Source organism: Cibotium barometz, chromosome 8, assembly GCF_041138505.1.
Source record: "Cibotium barometz isolate CiBa-2024 chromosome 8, ASM4113850v1, whole genome shotgun sequence".
Lineage (NCBI taxonomy): Eukaryota > Viridiplantae > Streptophyta > Polypodiopsida > Cyatheales > Cibotiaceae > Cibotium > Cibotium barometz.
The window spans coordinates 59,796,051-59,820,183 of record NC_141053.1 but is presented as its reverse complement, the minus strand read 5'-3'; the positions used below and the strand labels follow the sequence as shown (position 1 = coordinate 59,820,183).

At 44.1% G+C, this 24,133-nt stretch overlaps 1 protein-coding gene across 9 annotated transcripts in view; it reads left to right on the top strand.

Moving 5' to 3' along the window:
* LOC147636500 (GPI inositol-deacylase A-like) overlaps positions 1-24,133 on the top strand; it is a 153,149-nt gene that overhangs the window by 68,184 nt on the left and 60,832 nt on the right. For 5 of the 9 annotated variants that reach the window (XM_086801963.1, XM_086801965.1, XM_086801962.1 and 2 more), the window contains exons 5-11: positions 5,139-5,276; positions 5,460-5,646; positions 5,734-5,885; positions 5,979-6,152; positions 6,319-6,429; positions 10,425-10,544; positions 10,751-10,907. In XM_086801963.1, coding sequence (XP_086658089.1) covers positions 5,139-5,276; positions 5,460-5,646; positions 5,734-5,885; positions 5,979-6,152; positions 6,319-6,429; positions 10,425-10,544; positions 10,751-10,907 — 1,039 coding nt within the window. The remainder of the gene's footprint in view (positions 1-5,138; positions 5,277-5,459; positions 5,647-5,733; positions 5,886-5,978; positions 6,153-6,318; positions 6,430-10,424; positions 10,545-10,750; positions 10,908-24,133) is intronic. The other 4 variants (XM_086801968.1, XM_086801967.1, XM_086801966.1 and 1 more) reach the window with 1 other exon arrangement.

Here is a 24,133-nt window from a genome sequence, read left to right as displayed (position 1 = left end):
TGTGTGTGTGAATAGTCTCCTCTCCCATCCATGAATGCATCGAGTTCAAGGTATAGATAAATATATATATATATATATATATTCTATATAAATAAATCTTTTATTTAAAACAAAACAATCCAAATCTTTATCAAACATTAATCAAAAGTCATCAGTCTTTGACTTTTTAGGAAGGTTTTGAATTGATGTTTATATTAGGTTGAATCATTAATTATAAAACAATTCATTACAACACTCATTAAGAACTCTCGTTATTACAACATAGCATTCATAGAGAAGGCACATCTGTACAACACCTCCCTGCTTGAAAAGGTCTTCTCCATCTCTACTATGGATCCCGCAAACCCTTTCCCAAACAGCAGTAGGGCTATACCAAACCATATGTCCTTCCCTATAGTCACAGCTTGCATATAACCCCGAGAAAACTACGACCTGTCCAAAGACATGTTTTCCACATGAAACCAAAGACCTGTATCCCATAAACCATAGGCATGTTTCCTCGATACCAAAGTCCTGTTTCCTCTCGAAAACCAATGTCCTGTTTCCATGACAGATATACCATCTAATCACGGTTGCCAAAACCTAGAGAGAAAGATAGAGGACGTGTCAAGCAATCCTTGAATACACATAAGTTCAAGACGAAGAGCAACGAAACATCTCTTCCAATAACATCATCCTGTGCATCTTAACTTGATCCTCTGTATCCCAATCTCTTCAATAGGGCCTGCAATCCACGATGAGAGAGAGAACAATATCCACGCACCAGGGCCTGCAATCCAGAGAGAGAGAGAGAGAGAGAGAGAGAGAGAGAGAGAAAGAGACAATACAGTTCAATGTTGCCATGTCTCCATATTTCATTGAAATGGTCCAGGAGATTGCACGGTATGGCCCAACATACAAGCCTCCTTCGTATGAGACACTACGCACCACCTTGTTGCAAAAGGAGAAAGCTGCAATTGAATGTGCTTCAGAGTATGTGCATGAAAGTTGGGCAAAGAATGGTGTGTCACTTATTGCAGATGGCTGGAGTGACACTCGAAAAAGGTCCATTCATGGCATGGTTGCTTATTCTTGAGGAAGAATGCAATTCCTTTCCTCACATGATGCTTCTGGGACTGGAAAAACTGCAGATGAGCTTGTGGAAGAGTGGGCTGAAGGTATTAAGAAAGTTGGACCAGAGAATGTTATTCAGTTCTTAGTTGATGGTGAGGCAACAAATAGAGCAGCTGGTCTTAAGCTTGAAGGCAGGTATCCGCATATCACATTTAGTCCATGCTTTGCTCATTGTTTGAGCAACTTATTGAAAGATGTTGGCAGCTTGCCATGGGTTGATCCACACATTCAAAAAGGCAAGGAGACAATAAGCTTCATTCAAAACCATCAGTTTATTTTGAATGAATTCCGCAAGAGATCGCCCAAAAAGGATCTCTTGAAGTACTCAGAGACACACTTTGGTTATAACTTTCTCATGATGAAGAGGTTATCCAAAGTGCACTTGCCTTTGAAGCAGTTGGTTGTATGCAATGAGTGGATGGGATGGCCTCTTTCTTGATCAAGAGCCGGCATAAGAACCATACAAGACTTCACATTTTGGGATGAAGTCAACACTATCAATGCTATGATGAAGCCGATCATACGCTTGATACGGATTGCAGATGGACGGGAGCCATGCATTGGCAAGGTTTATGAGGGGGCTGACCGAATGATCAAGAAAATAGGGAAAATGGGCTTGTTTGATGAGAAATATGCAAAGGTTCGAGAATTCTGTGAAGCACGATGGAATGGTTATCATTCTCCTATGCATGCTGCTGCGTATGTCTTGGATCCCGAGTTCCAAGGATGTGGACAAGAGGCCGATGATGAGGTGATGGATGGTTGGGAGACGGTGCTTTCTAGGCAGGTTCGTGATGCAGATAAACAAAGGTTGGTGAAAGATCAACTTGGATTTTATCGCAGCAAGTTGGGAAGGTTTGGATCGGCTGATGCACAGAGAGATAGGTTTAAGATAGGGGCTGCTTTATGGTGGGAGGATTATGGGGCTCGTACACCACAGCTTCAATCATTGGCAATAAGGATCTTGTCTCAAGGTGCAAGCTCCTCTCCGATTGAGCAACTATGGAGTGTGTTCGGCCATGTTGCATCCAAGAAGAGGAACAAATTTGGGACAAAACAAGTCAATGACTTGATTTTTGTGAGTGCTAATTTGCGCTTGCTTGGTGATATGGCTTCTCCTAAACCAGAGAAGTTTATATTGCTTGATGAGGAGTCCTCGGATGATGAGGAGGCACATGGACTTGCAGATCCTGGTCACGGTGGGGTTGAAGATTTGGATGCTGCAGATGTTGGTCTTGATGATATGGCTTTCTTGGATAACATAGATGATAGTCTCCTTGATGGCATCACTCGCAATAGCCATGCATGATATCTCCTTACTATTTGCATGTCACCTTGAGGCTTGGACTCTGGACTTGGGTTGTTTCTTTTATCACTTATGTCATGTATGATGTGGGCTAATTTATTTTGACTTGTGAGATCTGTTCAGTGTTAGTATCTAGCCGTGCAAATTGTGTGGTGGACTAGACTTTAGTGTGTCTCTAATTTGGATATGTAAATGAGCATTGTATGTTAAGATTTATTGTCATGCAAGGATGGTTCAATGAAAAGTTCAAATACAAAGATATCGAAGTCGGGGACATGGTTCTCATGTACAACACAAAAACGAAAAAGTGCAAGCTAAAGTATAAAGGGATGGGACCGTTCCTTGTATGCAAACTCACCCCACAAGGATCAACACGCATTGAAACCCTTGGTGGTGTGGAAATGCAAGGATTCTTCAACAATAGCAAACTTATGTGCTACTATGGTTCTTTAACTTTGAATCCTTTGAAGGCTGTTCATCATAAGAAAGATGAGAAAATAAAAGAAGCTGCACTAAAACGTGAGCCCCAACGAGAAGTTAAGGCTAGACAAGAAAAGTTCTGTAACCACCGCATTCCTGTTAACATGGCCCAAGTTGTCAATTTAGAAGAGGAGGACTAGGAGGTGAACCTTGCCAGACTCTAGCGGGGCATGACCACAAAGATTGGCCTAGGACTCAAGCTTGGTGTGCTTTGCAACAATCCTTGTTGACACCCACAAAAGTGAGCGTTGAAGGGGTAAACACATTCAAAACGTCATGCATAGGATCGTTCACTGGTATGTTTTACATTGGAAATAACACCTTGGAAGGGAAGTTCTAAACTTCTATGTTATGCTTGTAGGTACCATGCATGAAGAAGTGCTTCTCGGACGAGGATGGATGGGGCACAATCGATGCCAAATAGACTAGGACTCACGAACTGTGTCCTTGCAACTAGGATCATTCACTACTATGTTTTACATTGGAAATAACACCTTGGAAGGGAAGTTCTATGTTATGCTTGTAGGTACCATGTGTGAAGAAGTGCTTCTCGGATGAGGATGGATGGGGCACAATCGATGCCAAATAGACTGGGACTCGCGAATTGCTCCCTTGCAACTAAACGCTGGAGAAGTAACTGTCCTAATGACAGAGGAGGAGCCCATTTCTTGTCAAACTTCAATACCAGAAAACCATTCTCCCATCAAAGAATTGCTCCAACCTATCGAACATCCAAAGGTACCCCACACTCCAGCCATGCCACCTAAAAAGAGGCCTATTCTATACTTGACCGTAGAGATAAGTGCGCACACACGGGCATACCTTCCGTCTATTGCCCATGCACGTTACTTGCATATTTCACTACGAGCCAATAAAAGCCTAGGATCAACCTTTGCCATCAAGAACAAACAACCCCCCCCCCCCCCCCCCCCCCCCCCCCCCCCCCCCCCCCCCCCCCCCCCCCCCGCGCCTGCACCCCAAGTGTGAAGTCGGTGGTTTGGGGGTGTGCCCAATTCTCACCATAGGGAGAGACAGATAGGCATAGCATGAGGGCACTTACCATGGTTAGTGATTGGTATGGCATAGCATGAGGCCACATGTGTAAGATGATGATGTAATAGCCGTACTCTTGTAGTTGATAATGAGATTGAGTGTAGAGGGTTGCTGGTGGGGACGCCAAGCAGATTAAACAAGGTTTTATTTTTTAAAAACTTATGCAAGGGTTTACGAATGCTGAGAAGAGAGTAAACTGGTTGGAGGCAAGAAAATGTGGTGGCGGGTGGTGAGGTCGACGTACTTTGCACTACACAGTTCCTGATTTTTCCATATGATTTTGGAAGATATAAATGGCTAGAGTTGGATTCCACACCTGCCCCTGCCCATGCCCCTTTAGTAAAATGTAGGCCCGTTCATCATCATCATCATCATTATTATTATTTTCCCAAAAAAGCTCCTTCTATTGGTAGAAAAACGTTCAAAATTGGACCCATAGTTGTAAATGCTATTCCAGCAAAAGGTTGCATCTACTCTTCAGCCCCATGGCATAGTGCTTACTATGCTATGCATGGGGGAGGTAGCTCTGTAGATAGATCTTGTCAAGTCAAGGGTACACTCTTTTCATCAAGTGGGAAACAACTTGAGATTTTTGAGGGTAGGCACATTATTAATGCATGTGGAAGCAATTGATTGATACATGTACAAATAAGTCTCTGCTTGCTTTCATAGTTTTAGCCGAGTCTAAGCATAGTTAAATTGATCATTAAAGTGTGTGTGTGAGAGCATATCTTGATACAGAGTTCTACACGCACTATTGGGCCCTGATGACGTTAGTGGGGATGTCGTAGTATTTAGTCCATACTATGCATAATGGAGTTGATAGTTATATCGTCTTGTGGTTTGACTACCATGAGTATATAACATGCACGTTCCTAAAAGGTGAATTTGGGCATGTTCCTGGATTCATTTAGGTATATATTAAAGTGTTTGTGTTGTGGTACGGGATTGTGATACTTGTTTTTTACGGAGTTTAATGTGAATGTTACCTATATCATGGAGAAGAACGTCAATTTGTGGCAGGTGCACAGCTACAAGGGACTTGTTTATTATATAAAGTGTTCTCTTTGTCTTGATTGTGGATGTTACCTATATCATGGAGAAGAACGTCAATTGTGGCAGGTGCACAGCTACAAGGGACTTGTGTATTATATAAAGTGTTCTCTCTGTCTTGATTGTGGAGCAGGTGCGATCGAAAATGGCATCACTTGATGGGATAGTGCCTTCAACTCATGGCTTGACCATTGGAGCTCCTGGGATGTTAAATGTCTGGTTGGGTATGGAGCATCAAAGCATTCTTTGGTGCAATCAGTTAGTTGTGCAGGTGAAACCCTTTCCAAAGTCCTTGTTTTACTTTCTTCCTCATGTATTTACTAGACTTGCATTACAATTGTGTGTGTGCACGCAAGAAATCAAGGAGTGAAAAGCGGTTGCATTCAATGATTGGGTTGTGGTCTATATAGCTTAGCTATATGTGGTTTGATAGGCTTGATGTAAACCTTTGCAGGTCTCTCACACATTGTTACAAATTATAGACAAAAAGTCTGGCCAGCCATTTTCGAGTCCTTCAAAAAAGCTTGCAATATTTGTAGAAAACCTCAGGAGTGCTCTACCTCAAACATTTGGTTGGATGAGCACAAGTCAGCACCATGCATTAAACCATCTTTCTTACAAACCTGTGGACCTTGCCATGGGTATGCCTCAGATTTGCTAATGTTGTGAGATTTGGTTTCCATGTTTTTTAAATTGAGCCTTTTCTCTCGGGTTTTGTATGAAAGCAGGAGGAAGTGAGGGTGATCTTGGTCCATATTCATGCTCGAAGTCAATAAAGTGGTCTGATGAAAGTCATGAAAAGGACCTTTATATTGAAACCTACACGGTAACAGTTTTGGCGATGGACGGAAGAAGGCGCTGGCTAGATATAAAAAGGCTGGTATGAGATGATAACTTGTCAAACGAATTCCTCTGGTCTGGTCTGCTTATAGTATCAAGAAACTGTAAACACTTAATGGTGATTGTGTGGCAGGGATCAGATGGAAGAGATCATTTTGTCCTTGTAACAAACTTGGTCCCGTGCTTGGGAATAAGAGTACATCTTTGGCCTGAGAGAGAAGGGAAATATGGCTTCTCAGTCAATCAAAGGCTGCTAGAGGTGACAAGAAAGATGGTGCAGCTTCCTGCAGGCCCAGCACCACGGCAGGTAGATAAGCTTTGTGCACTTTTCCCTTGTGTTGGTGGACATGCTTGCCAGGCAGCTTGCAAAAATAAACGTTTCATTTTAAGTTTCTCTTCAAATACGGCTTTGCTTCTCTTATTCCATCAACTAAGGGATTTGGTCTGAGTAAGGACTTCTGGGGCCTGTTTAGATTGAGCCTGGAGGACAAACTGAGCAAGCTCCTCCCTCTGGAATCCTTTGCCTCTCTCCAGCAGATTTGCATGGATTTCGCTTTCTTACAATAACTGTTGCTCCACGACCGGTATTATTTTATATCACATTCTTAATGTTTCTTTAAGAGCTCCTTTTTCTAATGTTCATGTTTATACTTAGGCAGTTGAAACATGCTTTCTGTTTAATTTGCATTCTCTACATGCTTTCTGTTTAATTTGCATTCTCTACCTTCATGATCAAGCATAATTTTTAAAGCTCATGTATGAATGGGAAGCACATCAAATATTTGTACTGTCTTTGGTTTCTTATGCATTAGGTTGGGATCAGGAAGCTAACACTCTCGACCTACAGGGTAGGGCTAATACGATCAACCATAATTCCCAACAACGGAAACGGGGTCCTTCGGGAAACAAGAACAGGGATCCTTGGGAGGAAGAACGGGGGAAAGGCATGTCCATTGTGGACATGTTTTGATATACAGACCATGCTTTTTTTCTCTTTAAAACCACAGCAAACAAAAGGCATGCCCAAGAAAATAGTAAACATTAAGAGTTTATGTAATAGATAAAAGCTTTATAATTGGCATATTTTGAAACGGGGAAACAGAGGAATGAACAGCAAGGTTGGGAAAGGGAGTTTCACCATTTTTAGGCGGCGAAATGGCGTTTCGGGGTAACTATGCTATCAACTCAAGGTCAAATGTTTTTCACTACTATTAATAGTCTTTAGCAATACGTGGTCTCTTGCAATAGAAGGTGAGCCTTTTTTAGGGATTCCCTTCAATATTTGGCTGATAAAGAGGGGTCCCATGAGGGAAAACACCACGTCTACTTAGTGTAGGTTCCCGATGTTACAAGTGTGTGGAAGTGTGATCTAGATTGATGCTACACAAGAGATTGACGCTAATCAAAACCTAGCAAGACGTCATAGAGAAGGAGAGATAGACCCTAATTTGCTGCTTATTGCTAAAACATGCTCGTATTAAAATGGTTCTTGCATCTAGTTTCATATCCGGTTCATCAATGCTAACCTACTGTGCATACAAAAGATGTCAGGCTGAATACAGCTTGTGTTGACCCTTTCTTGTTGCGGTTTCTTGGTGATGGACTGTCTCTTGTGTGCACATCAACGTGGGGTTCTTGCAACTCTCAAAGATGCGTGAATGAGGGCTGAAGCACTCCTTATATAGGGTACTTGGTTGGCTGATTGTTGGTCCTTTTCCGGTTGGCTAGCACTTTACGAGTTTAAAAGCATCATCTTAAACTTCATAAAACATGTGCATGCTGAGTCCCAAAATCTGTCACATTCATAGGCACTTGTCCTTGGGCACATCTGGGCACCGTTTGGGTGGCCAAAACTGATCTAATTTGCCCATGTCCGTGGCCTCTTGCCTTGCCACAATACTTGCTGCAATAGGAAAGTATGTCCACATGCTTCCATGCTTGGGCATGCACGTGACATCCCCTCCGGTCAAGCCTGGAGCACTGGGGTACTCCATGCACCCCTGCTCCTATCCCGCAAGGCTCTTCAAGTAAGCTTAGGTTATGCACAAAACTCACCCGGTGTAGAGTTCATGTTGGGAAAAGGATTCTTGCCTATCTTGACCTAATCTGCATGCTAAACTAATGCTACATGTAAGACCTATGCATAGAAACCTAAGTCTCATCCAAAAAGTTGCTTGAATATGCAAAAATGAAAACCCTGATTTGGCTGCCTATTTAAAAACACAAACCCTAATTTTGTTGCATGCACAAATGCTATTGACCTAGATGCTCTGATACCATTATTGCATGTTTGTGGAAGCGTGATCTAGATTAATGCTAAACAAGAGATTAACGCAAATCAAAACCTATCAAGACACAATAGAGAAGGAGAGAGAGGCCCTAATCTACTGTTTATTGCTAAAACATGCTTATATTGCAATGGTTCTTGGATCTAGAGTTAGATCAGGTTTATGAATGCTAACCTATTGTGCAATAAAAGATGTTTGGCTGAATGTAGCGTGCCTTGACCCTTGTTGCTTGTGTTTTCTTGTTGATTGACTGCCTTTGGCATAGAATAATAGACCTTTCAATTGACAAGGCAATCAATGCTAAAGCTTGAGCATCACGTGAATCCCATCGTCTTTGGTCAGCAGTAATTTGAGGAACAACTTGTTGGATCTATTAGCCCTGACTGCTTTGAGCAGTAGAGCAGGAGCTATTACACCAAGGTGAGGGTCATCACCACTGACATGACCCCATAGACCCTTTGCAACTAGAATATTTGTGATCATAAAACTCCACAGAGAATAATTTGACCCATCCAATTTATCATCTTTGGAAAGAATACCAAACATATCATTTGTAAAGTTGTTAGCCATACCTGATTACTAGGGGGATTTAAGAAGAATAGATGCTGAAATAAAGTTTGAGAACTAAAGTCAGCTACTACTATTGAACTCTTTAGAAAGCTGCTAAAAAATCTCAATCATCAACATGGAGTTCTTGCAACGTTTAAAGGTACTTGAGTGAAGGCTGAATCACTCTTTGTATAGGGTACTTGGTCGGCTGATTTCAGGTCGTCCAGGACATTACAGGTCCAAAAACATTAGTATGAACTCCATAGAGCATGTCCATACTGTGCCCCAAAGCTTTCCCATCCATGGACTGGGCACCATCTTGACAGCCAAAACTGATCCAATCTGCTCATATGCAGCCTCTTACCTTCCCAAGGTTCGTGCTGCATTGGGAAAGCATGTTCTCGTGCTGCCATGCCTAGGCATGCATGTGATACCGTGTCCCATACCACTGGGAGCTTGGGTGTTATGGCGAAGGCCTTGCTTGGGTCTTGATTCCCTAGGGAGCCCTCCCTACTGGTGATGTGCACTTATGATCCAATATTTACTTATCTAGACTTCGGTCAATAATAATTTAAAAAGCACACTTATTAATAAATATCACTAGATATAGCTTTTCACATTGATCCTTCCCAAAAAGCGCCAATAAGACACTTATTCCCTACACATCCCATCTTGGGCCGCCCTAGTTATAAGCCTAGTGTCAAAATGCACGTCAGGCATGCTATAACCTTTTGGGGTTGCAACATTAGAGGTCAAAGATGCTCGACATGTTCCTTGGGAGAGGCACAGAGCCACCTTCCCACACCCGACGGGTCTTGAAAGCCTTCTACAGGCTAAAGCCATGCTCGATATCCTTGATGCCCCCCTCCCCCTACCGAGGGTTAGCTCCATAGGTTGTATGATGATGTTTCCATTTTGTATCATATGGCTCGGATTTGACATTCTCAGCTCATAGCTCTAGTCTTTTTTTTTCTTTTGTACCATGATGAGATTACATGGACACTATTGTACCACTTTTGGTCTCATAGACCCACTGGGACTTCTGAAGACGTTTAATATAGAGTACCATCCCAGTAGGGTCGACGGGGGCTCCCGTGAGCTGGCTGTACGCTTGGAGTGCTAACTGTCATTGGGTGGGAGCCGAAGCAATCAGTAATGGCTCTCTGGATTGTATTATGGTGGACTTGTGTTCCTCACTGCAACCACAGCAGAGTCTCTTGGTGTCCGGGTGAGAAAAAAAGGCAAGCAAGAAAAGAAAAACGTCTGGGCAGCAAGCAAAACAAAACACGCAGCAGGGCAGAAGGGGGGAAAGGAGAAGGAGAAACACAGGGCCAGGGTGAGGAGCACAGTGTTCTGGTCTTCCATTGTGACAGTTTTTCGTTAACCCAAAAAGAGATCCTTCTACCACACTGATTCAGGAAAAGTGCATGAGATGGCATGATGTGCTTAGAAAATTGTTTTTTCAATGCCTTGCAGCTCCTCAGGACCTCATTAAAAGCACAGTTAGATTGATGGTATGATCTACACACAAAGGCATTACCTTTTGTTTATATATACTATGGAACCTCATAAAGAGCACTTGCTGTTACGCTTTAAAGCTTAGCAAATATTGTCATTATTGTTTAATCTGATTCTCTCATTTGTTGATCAATCATCAATATAAGAGGTGATAATGCAGTCCTTTTCTTCCTTTTGTTTGTTTTTGCGATCTATCACTTACAATAGTGTGCATCCCTTTGTAGACAATATCTGGGCGGCCTCCTCCTGCTGCTTCTATGGCTGTTGGTCAGTTCTACAAGCCAAGTGATGGGAGAGTCACTCTTTCGCCCTTGTGGATCACTTCTACAGTGTTTGGACAAAAGGTGCACTTTGAAAGCTTCATATTTTTGCCTCTTCTTATTTTTGCTTCTTTTGTAACTTGATTTGCTTCATTTTCTATATTCTTTTGGTGTTCATTAGTATCCTCAGCACTCTAGGCTCAAGGAATCACCACTAAATAGAGACAAGCAAATTGTGGGGTTGCAAGCTTCTAGTTTACTTCCTTAACACATCATGAGGCTGGGTGCAGGATGTCCAACTTGTGGAGAATCACCCACTTCTGTTCAACTTGTCACTGTCTCTTAGCATGGGTGTTATGCCTTTAACCATGGAGCTGAAGACATCGAGCTGTGGGATAAGAAACTCAGTTTTTGCCAACGAAGAGTCTGGTGATCGTGAGCACACCAGTATGTAATTTCTGAGTCCCTGAAAATTCATGCCATAAGGTTAAGTGTATTCAGATAGATAATTTTTTGTGTGGGGGGGGGGGGGGGGGCTGCAGGGGGGTGGTCATGAAAAAAAATCCCTCTATTAATTACAATCAAACAGCCATAGGCTACATGTACATGCTCAGCACCCTCAAAAGAGGTGGAGATAATCTGGGGAGGGTATTCCCTCCATGGCAGGTGGTTGCCCTCGGAGGGAACTACCTCATACAACCGGGAAGGGGGGGGGGGGGGGTGGTTGGTATAGGAAGAGTGCCAAACAGGCAGCCTGCAATGCCAAATGATCTTGCTATCCCGATTAGCAAGGAAGGGTCCCTGGTGCGATTTGTGTAAGAAAGCCTTCTGTCACCTGCGCATATCTGAATTTCCCTAGAGGTTCCCCTAGTGGCCCACTGCTGAGGGTGTGAATGATATCAGTCCAAATAGCGCTGTTGCACTCAGCCGTGCCCGGGGATCTCCCATCTCTAGCACATGCCTAAAGACCATGTCTCAGATGACAGGTTGGGAGTGGGAATTGTGTCATCCTGCAGGGCGATAGACGGAGAGCCTGCCCTCCTCATAGTGGATGGTGGGGCCAGTAAATGTCACCCATGTAATGGCTTCTTATGTGATGATACGAGGCTTGGGTCTCCCAGTCATGTAAAAAGAAAGAAAGAAAGAAAGATATATTAAGCGTCTACTAAAGACTCAATGGGCATATGAGACCAAAGTGATACAATAGTGTCCATGGCATATCTCATCATGGAATGGAAAATAAAACAGAAAGAAAACATAAACATAGCTACTCACTGGGGTGATACAAAACTGTCCATGGAAACTCATCATGGAATACTAAGAACATAGAAACATGAGAGCAACATCAGCTCCAAGTAGATGGTATACCACTCTCCAAAATATCAAGCATGGGCCTAATGAGTATGGCCGAGAGGTCTCCCTCAGCTATGTCACGTGGAAAGGTAGCTCGATGGCGGTGGAGCATGTCTTGGATCTGAGCTGATGAGGTGATTGTGGCCGACGGGAGGTCGAGGGCGTCGGGCACATCGGAGTGCAGAGGCTTGGTCCGAGGTAACTCCTCTCGGGCGAGGTAGGTCTTTGGACTAATCCCAAAGGCAAATTAGGCAATATGCTAGTGTGGCTCCAAGGGGTGCAAGCCACACTGTTGTCGGAGTACTATTGGCCCAACCCAGCAAGGAACATCAAGTGGACACCAGTGAATGGGAAGGCAATTGTCTATGCATGCCGAAAATTTGGGCACTTTCTTTTGTGTGTTGATTTCATTGTCATCACTGACCATCATGCCTTGAAATACCTTCTGAACAAACTGCAAGTGGTTGGGAGGGTGTGGCGGTGGCTCCTCCTTTTTCAGGAGCTTGACTTCGAAATTCTTCTTCGCTCGAGCAAACATTATGTCATGGCAGATCATCTTTGTAGAATCGACTCTGGAGAACCAGCCACACCCTCAGGTATTGATGATGACCTACTTGATAATGTCCTTTTCAAAGTTGATGTTGCCTCAGACTGGTACGGGGATGTGCTCTTGCTTTTGTCTACAGGCTCCTATCCTATCGGTCTCTCCCCCAAAGACAAGCGTCGTCTGCTAGTCAAAAGCAGGCCCTTCCAGCTTGTGGCCGGTCAACTATACAAAGGCGGACATGACGGGGTTCTCCGCCAATGTGTTAGTCCTCATGAGGTGCCGCACTTGGTGGAAGATGCTCATGCTGGTCCGGCAGGTGGACACTACCTGGGTGTAACCATGGCCGTCCATCTTTTTCAATGAGGATTGTTGTGGCCCACCATGTTCAGGGATTGCAAGGAGTTTGTACTGTGCTGTGATACATGCCAAAGGTGTGGCCCCAAGCCCACCAAATAATCTCATCGTCCTCTACATATTTCTCTAGCATGGTCACCCTTTGAGAGGTGGGGGATCGATTTTGTTGGACCATATGAACCCAGTGCCCATCCTAGCAGATGCAAGTATCTTCTAGTGGCCACAAATTATGCAACAAAGTGGGCGGAGGCTCAAGCAACAAAAGACTGCACTGCCCAGACAGTCGCATGATTTCTGTACGACCATATATTCACAAGGTTTGGATGTTCGCTTGAAATCACGAGCGATAGAGGCCCTCACTTTGTCAATGAGCTCATCTCAACCCTTCTAGCCAACTACCAAATTTTCCATAGGAAAACCCTTTGCATATTACCCCTGAGCGAATGGCCAGGCTGAGAGCACCAACAAAGTTTTGTGTCAGCTTTTAAAAAAGATGTGTCACCAACACCCAAACAAATGGCCGGAAGCTCTCCTTGGCACCCTTTGGGCATACCGCACCGCTTATAAGGCCACAACTCCACACAGTCCATTCCAATTGGCTTTTGGCTTGGAGGCAGTCTTTTCCTTTGAATTCAACAGTGGTTCACTCCGGGTAGGTTCCGCTCGCCTCACTCAAACCATGGCCATGCACACTGCCAACATCCTCCGTCTCCTTTGTTTTGGGGGAAACACAGGCAAGGGCCTCTCAAGGACTGCAGGCGGAGAAGAATAGAAGAAAAGCATGGCATGACCGTCACCTGTGCTAGCCACACTTTGGCAGAGGTGATCTAGTACTAGTGTACCAAGCGCGGTATGTGAAGCGGGCCAAAAATTTAGTACCAACATGGGAAGGACCATGCATTTTTCACAACATCCTCGATCATGGAGCTGTTCAACTCACAACCATGGATGGTCTGACCATTGGTCAATGGATCACGGGTCAATTTGTATCGGCAACATTACAATTTGGACCCTCAAAAGCCATCTTGAGCCTGTTGCATTATTACCCCAATTTTTTAAAAAATACCACTGCGTATGCTGGTCACGTATTTTTTTCTTTTGAACGTAATCCTATACCCATCCAAAGTGGGGCTTATAAAATTTTATCTTTTTTTTTAAAAAATTAAAAAAAAACCACACTCTTCGGCATTGGCACACCGGCACACTCACTCCCGTCCACCCACCCTCTCATTTTTGGTACACCGCTACACCTTCAACCCATCGATTTATATCCACCTTCTCCATCTCCTTATTCTAGGGTTTCTTTTTTTGCTAATGTTCTTATCTCTATTTTTCTACCAATGCTATCTTGCTACTGCTCTAGGGTTTCATCACTTGTGTGGAGAGACTTTTGTTGGTCCACTTTTGTATCTACTAGGGTTGTGCTACGCTTGCTTGGCTGCTCCCACCAGCACCTGTACTCACCTCCACTACCTTCGACCCCCCATAGCTTCATCTCTCCCTCATTTGCGCCTTCTCTTGTCATCACCTGACTTAGCCTTCGTGCTGCTCGGCACATTCACGCTTGGCGCATCCACCCACCAGCTTCACACTCTGTGGCACTAATCCGTCATTCATACCTACCGCCCTTCCCACCTTCATCTGCTTGGCCACCCACACATGCTGGCCGCCCACCTTATGGGTTCCGATTGGCACTGCTGCATGCTGACATGGCGGTTTGGAGCTTGCTCGGTCAATTATTATGAGTGTGGGTTATCCATCCGTCTATCACTGCCACCGCTCGCCCACGCTCAAGCTTATTGCATAGGAGGGGGAGCTATGCAATAAGCTCACCTCACTTTGGTCTTGCCAATAACCTCACCTGTCGCCTCTCTGCCCTCGCTCTTTCAGATGTGGTTGGCTCCCCAAACCCTTTTGTTCATAGGCGCCGGTCTGACATGCTCATCATCGGCATCCCCGCCACTAAATTGAGCATCTCTACCATTTCCCTTATTACAGGATGTAACTATTTTTCCCTCCTAGCTCTATTTCACATAATGAAATCCATGCCCGGACCCCAGACAGGTGGAAGAAGACATGGGGACAGGGTCCATAAGGATTGATTAAGAAAAAGCACCATTCTTGGTCAAAAAGCAAGAAAAAGCAAAAAGTCAAATAGGGTTGACCATGAGCCAAGGGCACCATTGGAAAGAGGAGACTAAGCCGGACCAAAAAGTTGAAAGCTGCTTTCTCAAAAAGCATCTCTAGGGCCAAAAAGCAAGGCCCTGAAGTTGTAAAAGCACAAATCAAGAACTTTGGCTATTATTAAAAATATTTTATAAAATGACAAAAGCAAAGCAAAAGTATTACTTTTTGGCAAAAAGCAAGGCTTTCCCAAGTATAAAAGAAGCATGAGCCTCTCTTGAGCATCAAGTTGAAGAAGAACCTCTTCATCGCGTTGCCATCTTTGTTCAAGCGTGGAGATTATCTTCTTCATCATCTATGAATCAAATAATGGTGTCTACCCGCTGATTTCAGAGTGTCTCCAGCAATTGCAGGGCCACGCCACCATCTTTTCGTGTTTGTACGGATCCGTATAGATGTATGGACCGTACAGACAGAAATTTTCAAAAACCCTAAAATATCAAAAAATCCTAAAACTACTCAAAAAACCCTAAAAATTATTTTTTGGAGGTTTTTAACGCCCGAAAACCATTAGAATAGATTTTATATCAGTTTTCTTGCCAGGAAGAGCTTCTCTAGGGTTTTCATCATCGACAAGGCTATAGGTGTTTCAGGGCCTTTGAGGGGAGACTGGAGCCACCAGCAGAGACTGTTCGGGGGATTCGGCAGGAGTTGATCCACACCCTGCGAGGACAGTGACCGCATCCGGGGCGACTCGGATGAGGCGATCTTGCGGCGCCAGGCCTTTCACACCACTTGGCGCAGCGGCCCCTTCTATACCCTCCCCCGCTGGCACTACAGGCCGCCTGTTTGGCTTTTCTCCCCTCCTATTGTATGATATAGCCCCTCAGTTCTTTGTACTGATATTTGTACTTTTTTGCACCTAGGGAGAGTCTCCCTAGCTGCCTTGATTGGATATCTGCTCTGTTTTCTTATGAGGAGGAGAGGGTCTTTTGTAGCTCTACGGGCGTTTTTTATATAACTAATGAAAGGATCTTTTCTCGGAAAAAAAAAAAGGAATTGTGGAGATTATTCATCACTGATTACACCTTCGTCCCCACATGTAGCCCTATAACCTTTGCTCCCTTCACTTCATCCATAGCGTCATCCATTATTTATGCTTCTTGGGAGACCACACCAATGGTTTCTCTCACTTAGGAGAGTAACGTGGCTCATCAAATTGCCAATCTCACTACACCGCTGGCTAATCACACTCATTCACCCCTTTCTACCGGTCTCACTATCTCACCACTCTCCCCACGGGTTGGTCTTGCACCCATCACTTCCACACATGACTCTCTTAGCCGTCTATTCCCTCTTGACTTGGAGCACACCCCGTCGTTGAGCCCACAAGTCACTAATGCTTTCCCTGCGCCCATCGGAGTGAATACCTCTCGCCATTGCTGCAGACGAACCATCTTCATCTCCATCCTCGCCATCGGTAACTTCTTTCGATTTTGGAGCCTCTTCCTTCACATCTCGAGATCCCCGTGTAACTGCTCCCTACAAGAGGCCTACAAATCGGAAGATAAAATGCACATTTTTAGATCACTTAACTAATACAAACAATGGAACAATACTTACAACATTAAAATTGGAAATGACAAAGAACACTTGACACCATCACTGGGGCCGGAAAGAGCGCCCCCCCCCCCCCTTCAATACAGTTTGTATTTCTTGGAGTATTTATATGTACAAGTGTTCAAGGGCTCCAAGGCTAGATTTCTCCATAACATGGAGTGAATACAACTGAAAACAATAAGATTTCTGTGGATGAAGAATCGGTTGTTGAAGTAGACCAAATCATAGGCAGTCTCCCACCTTCACTGGGTGAACAACCGCCCCTCACTGGTCTTCCGGGACCGTGCACCAACAGGCATGCCCGTACTAACACCTCCGTACTAACACCTGGCACGATGAGGCACCGCGGAGGGAGTGATACCTGGTGCTCCCAAATAAGCTTTGCTCCCACTTTCCCTCAAACCCCATTGACCTTCACTGCCTCCTCTGAATGTGAGGGCACAGTCAGGGTAATCACGGGAAAAAATCACCATCCCAGTGGTCTTCCATGGTGAAGGCAACTGGTGGTGACGATTTCCTACACAAGACTAGGAAAAACAACATTTAAATTTAATATTATCTGAATTTGAAATATAGAAGAAAGTACATGATTTAGATTTAAATTCAGATCTAACGAGAGAAGACCGTCCCCTTTAATGTGCTCTTGGTTGGTCGGTAGCGGGTACTGATGGGCGAGTTCAAGAGCAGCAACAACCGACGAGTGAGGGTAGATACAAGGGCAACATCAAACCTACCTGGTCCTGGTTGATGCAAACAACAGTTCGCGGCTACAGAGGTGGCAACCAGCAGGTACAGGCGTGGCAGCAAGCAGGTGGCTACAGGGGTGGCAGCCAGCAGGTATAGGTGTGGCAGCCAACAGGTACAGAGGTGGTAGCCAATAGGCGGGTACAGGGGTTGGAGATGAGTGTTGATGACGGGTTCAGGGCAACATCAGCACTCAGGAGCAAGGTTGGAGGCGGTTACAAGGAGCTGCAGCCAGCAGGTATGAAGGCGGGTACAAGGGGCAACAACCAATAGGCGAAAACTATTCCCACCTCTCTATACAGTAGTCGCCTTCTTTTCCATCAACCACCCCCACATACCATCCATGTGTGGAGCGGATGCTTTCCATGCAATCCTTAAAATTTTTTTTTTCAGAAAGAGACTTCTAATAAGTATGACAAAAACATACAACAATCACAGCTATAAGCCGGAAAGGAATAGAATTATCCCAATATGTAAGGTGATTTCAACCTTTGAGGAGCATCATGATGCCATGTAAGACCTGTGGTAGTAAAGGAAAAGAAGATGCCATGGTCCCATTTCCGCATAAATATCACACGCTTCACCTGCGCAGAACGAGAGGGCCCCTGAATGCGAGCCCAAGTAGCCATAAGAGTGTGGATGATATCACCCCATATAGTACTAATGCACTGAGACCCAAAAATCAGGACACCCTCAATAGCCTCCGTGCATCTAGCTCTCCAGATCTGCCATGCTGTAATACTGGCAATAATCTCCCAACTGGTGTCAATTCTCTGTCTGGGGAGTGTATAATCAGAGTGAGGAACATCCTGCAATAAACCATAATGGGCAATACCTCTACGAATGAAAATAGCAGAATCTGTATCACTGCCCTCATAAAAAAGCTGTGGACCGGACTAAGAGAGCCAAGCAACTGCCCCCCAAGTCATGCAATCCTTAATCTTAAATATGATTAGGCCTTAATTAAGGGTTTATCCTTGGGCACCCACATTAAAAGGTGTCGAGCCATTATTTTAAATATGTGTGAACACCCAACCTTATAAATATTAAGGTTACACTACTTAATAGATTTTACATTTGAGAAAGGCCAAAAAGGCAATACCTACGACCTGTTCACTCGCCACACCAACTCGTCAGCAAACAGCAAACCCACGGTACATTGGGGGTGTCCTCGTCCAGTGTATTGGCACATCATAGCAAGCAAACACACAAAAACAAATCATGCGAAAACAAGTTTATGCATGCAAACATGAATGCATGTGCACATGTAATGGACGAAATCTTCCTTTCATACAACTTGTACAAGAATTTCTTGTCGGGCACAAAATTGGCGTGACAGAAATGTGAAGTCCTGGTCTTCCTATGGAGTGATAGTCCCATAGGTAAAACACAAATCCTGGCGCACGGGCCTTCCTATGGAGTGACAATCCTATAGACAAAGCTCGGCACAAATATCAGTCCTACCATGGAGTGAAAGTCCCATGGATAAGACATAATCTTGGCATGTGACATAAGATGATTGACCCTTTCACATGGGGCGCTGGCCTTGCCACATGTGTAATTGGCCGTTCTATGGAGTGACAGTCCCATAGAAGTGGCTCTAGAAATGGAGATGGACCAAATGGTGACATCCCTCTTGGCTTCTAAACTGTTGACCTCAACTGAAAAGCCTCAAGATATGCCTGCAAAAGCGGCGGGTAATCAGTAAAGTAATCCTCGTCTACCCACTTTGCATCGATGGGCAAGTAGTTCTTAAATTTCACAACGTATCTCCTGGAAAGCTTCCCATGTGGTAGCTTTCTCTCCTTGTGAAATACAATCTACTCTGGTTGGAGGATCTCCTGAAGCTCATCAATCTCAGGTGGATCTTCTATGACAGGCTCGTCCGGAGTTGGCCCCACATACTTCCGCAAAAGACTCACGTGAAAAGCATTGTGAATCTTACAATGACTGGGTAAAGCAAGCATGTAGGACACTTTATTGATCTTTTCAATCATTTTGAAGGGTCCATAATATCGAGTAGAAAGCTTGGGATATGATCCCTCTCGTCCTGGCCTTTTTCGAAGCCTAGCTTTCTAAAATTTCAGCAATACCCAATCACCTTCCTTGACTTGCATGTCCCTTCTATGCTTGTCGGCAGCTCTCTTATTCTTGTATTGAGAACGTGCAATGGCTGTCCGGACTTGAACAAAGGCTACATCCAAGTCACGCATATATTCATCGGCTGCAAAAATCTATCCTTTGTGTACGAAGGATGGGTTGCAAGATCACTTTGCCATAAATGATCTCAAACGGTGCCTTTCCCGTGGAAGCATGCACCGTGTTATTGTAGGCAAACTCTACAAGTGGAAGATACTTCTCCCAGGCACTCTTTTGATCTGCCACATAACACTTCAACAAATCCAACACAACAGACTTTGTAGCCTCACTTTGACCATCTATTATAAGCAGATGAGAACTCAAGCTTAGTGCCCATGTTGTTAAATATAGCTCTCCAAAAGAGGCTCGTAGTCCTGGACTTAGGCATACCATGATGCTTAAATATGTGAGCAAGGAAAGCTTTACCATATGATTGGCTTTAATGGTTTTCTTGACGGGCATGAAGTGAGCTTGCTTGCTAAACGTGTCAACTATGGTCCAAATAGCATCATTCCCATGCGGGGATCTAGGCAAGTCCACAATGAAGTCCATAGTAATGCTTTCCCATGGTTGCGAGGGAATAGGCAAAGGCTGAAGCAAACTTGGAGGCTTTTGTCTATCAAATTTTCCTTTTTGGCAACTAATACATGCGCGTACATAAAGCTCAATGTCTTTACGCATGCTGGCCAAAAGAAATATCTCTCTATCATGCGTGTCGTAGGTAAAATACCTCTATGATCAGCATAAGGTGGGGCGTGACATTCCTCCATAACCTTTGAACGCATATCCTTCACCACACAAGCAATTATCCTTCATAAGATAACCCTCTTTGATCACATAAGAGGCATGCGAGTGACCAGCCATCAAATCAGTCCATATATGGGAGAAATCAACATCCAAATGATATAAATCATGCATGGCAGTCAAGTCCCCATGTGAGGCCATTGAAACGGCAGCCACATATGGTCTCCTGGACAAGGCATCTACCACTACATTCTTCTTTCCCGGAGTATGTATGATCTGAAAATGGAACATAGAAAGAAAGTTTGCCATTCTCGTTTGCTTCTCCGAGACTTTGTTTGAGATAAGAAGTACCTTAAGCTTTGGTGATCTGTCTTGATTACAAATTCAGTCCCAAGAAGATAATACTTCCATATTTTTAAGACATGAATTACAGCCAATAGTTCTTTTTCATAAATGTTCATATGGATCTTGGCATCATGCAATTGACGGCTCTCATAAGTAACTGCATGACCCTCTTGATTTAGGACAGCTCCTATACAATTTCCACATGCATCACATTCCACCGTGAATGGCTTTCGCAAGTCGGGAACAATCAACATGGGCTCACAAATGATAGCATTTTTGAGTTGCTATCATTTGTATAGGAAATTGTATAGGACAGCTCCTATACAATTTCCACATGCATCACATTCCACCGTGAATGGCTTTTGCAAGTCGGGAACAATCAACATGGGCCCACAAATGATAGCATTTTTGAGTTGCAAGAAGGCATCTTGCTCATTCGAAGTCCATTTGAAGGCGACTTTCTTCTTTGTAAGATCATGTAATGGCGAGGCAATCTTAACGAAATGCCTTATGAATCACCTATAGTATGAACATAACCCAAGAAAGCTCTGGCCAATTCCGAATGGTTTCAATCTTAGGAGGATCCATTCTTACTCCATCTTTAGATACAATGTGGTCCAAATAATGTATCTTTGAAAGAAAGAACTCACTCTTCTTGGCATTTATGAAGAGTTTATGCTTTCGTAACTCTTCAAACATTATAGCCAAATGAGTCTTATGTTCCTCCTCATTCTTGGAGAAAACCAAGATATCATCAAAGAATACACTTGTGAATTTACGATGGGGTCGAAATATCCTGTCCATCATACGGTTGAATGTTGCCGAGGCATTGGTAAGGCCAAAAGGCATTACCAAAAACTCAATACAATCCAAAAGCTGTCCTGAATGTGGTTTTATGGACATGTTGGGGTACCACATGAATCTGGTGATAGCCACTCCTTACGCCTATATGGCTGAAATAAGCCGAGCCATCAAGCTTATCCAAGATGTCATCTATGCGTGGGATTGGAAACTGGTTCTTGATGGTGGGCTTGTTTAGAGCTCGATAATCCACACATGCGGAATGATCCATCTTTCTTTTGCACAAGAAGCACAGGAGAAGAAAAGGGTGAGGAGCTTGGTTGAACCAAACTCTTCTCCAAAAGCTCATTAACCTGCTTCATGTTCTCATCTTGTTGTGCAACACTCACACGATATGCGGGTTTGTTAGGTGGACCTACCTAGCACAAGATCTATGCGATGATCCTTGGGCCTCTCAGGAGGTAGTTCTCCTGGCAATGCATTGGCAAAACAATCTTTATATTAAGAAAATTCAGCCTTTCTTGAGTCAATACATCCACATTCACATTTCTTTGTTCAATTTTATCACGAACAAAAACCAAATACGTGGAAAGACTCTTTTTCATTGCCTTATTAATTTTGATGTGAGATACGGCTGGGATGGAATCTCCTTCTTTGCCAGCATCAATGACATGCATTTTATGCATAAAAGTGATCCTATTGGTTTAATATTCTTTGCGGGGCTCAAGCCTATGATGCCAAGGCGTACCAAGCAATACATTACATCCATTTAGAGGATAAATCAAGAAATGCTCATGATCCAAATAGCCATGTATATATATGCACAACTTCTCAGTAAGAGGAGTCACCTGCACCTCTTTGTCCACAAAAGCGTCCTCTGTCTCAATCTGGGTTCCCATGCTCCCAATCTCTATGCCCAAGGCGGTTGCCATCTGTGTAGAGATGAAGTTATCCGTCGGACAATCATCAAACATAAACAAGGCAAGCTGATCCTTGATTTGCTCCCAAGCTTTGCATACCACCGTCTCTTTGCCATCATGCTTAGTGCTACCTTGTACGTTGGGAATGGCATGCACATTACCTAAACATGTGCTCTTTACTACCACAAGAAAAGCATTTCCCCTCTTTTGCATATTGCTCCCTTTGCTAGGGAGTCAAGGCAAACTTGTTCTTCTTTGGTTCAATGTCCTTGGATGAGATATTTTCAGCTTTACCTTCCTTTTGGGCTTCTGAAAGTTCTTTTTAGGTGGCTGTCCACCTTTTTGCAAGTTTGGGACAGCCCTTTCTTTACCCTTAGAACCTCCATGATCTTGCTTAATTTTAAGCACCAATTGCTCCGTAGCAAGAGCAGATGCTATGAGCTGTTGAAGGGTGTGTTTTGGGTGCAATTTGATGCTCGAATGGTAAGCTGGTTGCAACCCGGAGTGAAACTTCCTTTTCTTTTCATCTTTGGAGAGTTGCATAAAGGGAGTAACCTCAAGCAGGACTTTCCAAAATTTGTTTAGATATTGTTGCACACTCTCATTGTCTTTTTTCTCAAGTCTATCCCACTTTTGTGTGAGAGTTTGCTGCGCATTAGGAGGCAAAAATTGGGCATAAAATCTGTTCTTGAACTCTTTCCAAGTACAAATGGGATCTTTGGTGGTCTTTTCAGTGATCCACCAATGGGCAGCTGTCCTCTTCAAGAACATGCTTGTATGACGAATTTTAGACTTCGCAGTGAAGTCCTCATCACTAAAAGCAATGTCAAATTGTGCCATGAAAGCAAGCACCTTGGAGGCATCATACTCTCCATGAAAGGTATTAAACTTCACGGACTTGTCTCGTGCCTTAAACTCCTTGAGCTTTTTGGCATGTGACTCATGTTCTTGCCTCTTTCTCTTCTCTTTATCCAACGGAACAGCCCTCTCTGCATGAGCTTCATGAGCAACCAAAGGTGTTTCACGAGGTCAGTGGCATGTACATTATGAATCTGTGGCCCAGATGCATGTGACCTCCCCAAATGATGCAATGTCTCACCACGAGACAACTCAATGGGCAAAGTCTTTCGGCTTGCATGCCGACCACTCTCTCCATGATAAACATGCTTTGAATCCACAAGGCCATCATGTCGCCCACTAGCTTCAACATGCATGTATTTGTTTCCTCCTATCCCATGAGGAGTAGATGCATGGCGAGAAGTGACTGATACCTCTTCCTTGTGCAAAGAAGACCTCAATCGTTGAGATGCTGGGTCTCCATGCTTCAAACGAGCTGGATTCTTGAACATTAACTCCCCATCCTCGCCTTCTTTGAGATCACCCTTTCGAATGAGATAGAAGAGTGTCAACTCCCTTGGCTTCTTGCCCACTTCACGAGCCATAGACTCAAAGGTCATATCCACCATAGCATCAACTTTCCTTGCTTCAATGACACTTTGTACATGGGGATCTTCATGCAAAAATTTTAGCTCTTACTCTGCCTGCAAAAGCTTCTTCATGTGCTTCAATTCAGCTCTCAATGCATTGGGCTCATCCTCATGCATAGGCTCTTTTCCAGGAGATGGCTATCCCATCAAAGCACTGTCATAAACTCTCGCAAGAGGCTTGTGCCTTCCATGCAATGCAGCAGAATCGCGAGAGGCACTTGATTGGCCTCTTGAATTTGGCAGTTCCAAAGGGTTGCCTTGGCTGTCCATCGAGTCAAGTGTGTGTTTGCTTCCGATCTCAAAACACCGTGTCTCCTCTTGAGAAAGAGAGACGACCGGGCTCTGATACCAATGTAACCGCTCTCTACAGGAGGCCTACAAATTGGAAGGGTTTTGCATCAACAGGCACGCCCGCACTAATACTTGGCAGGGTGAGGCACCGCGAAGGGAGTGATACCTGGTGCTCCTAAGTAAGCTTTGCTTCTCTCAAACCCG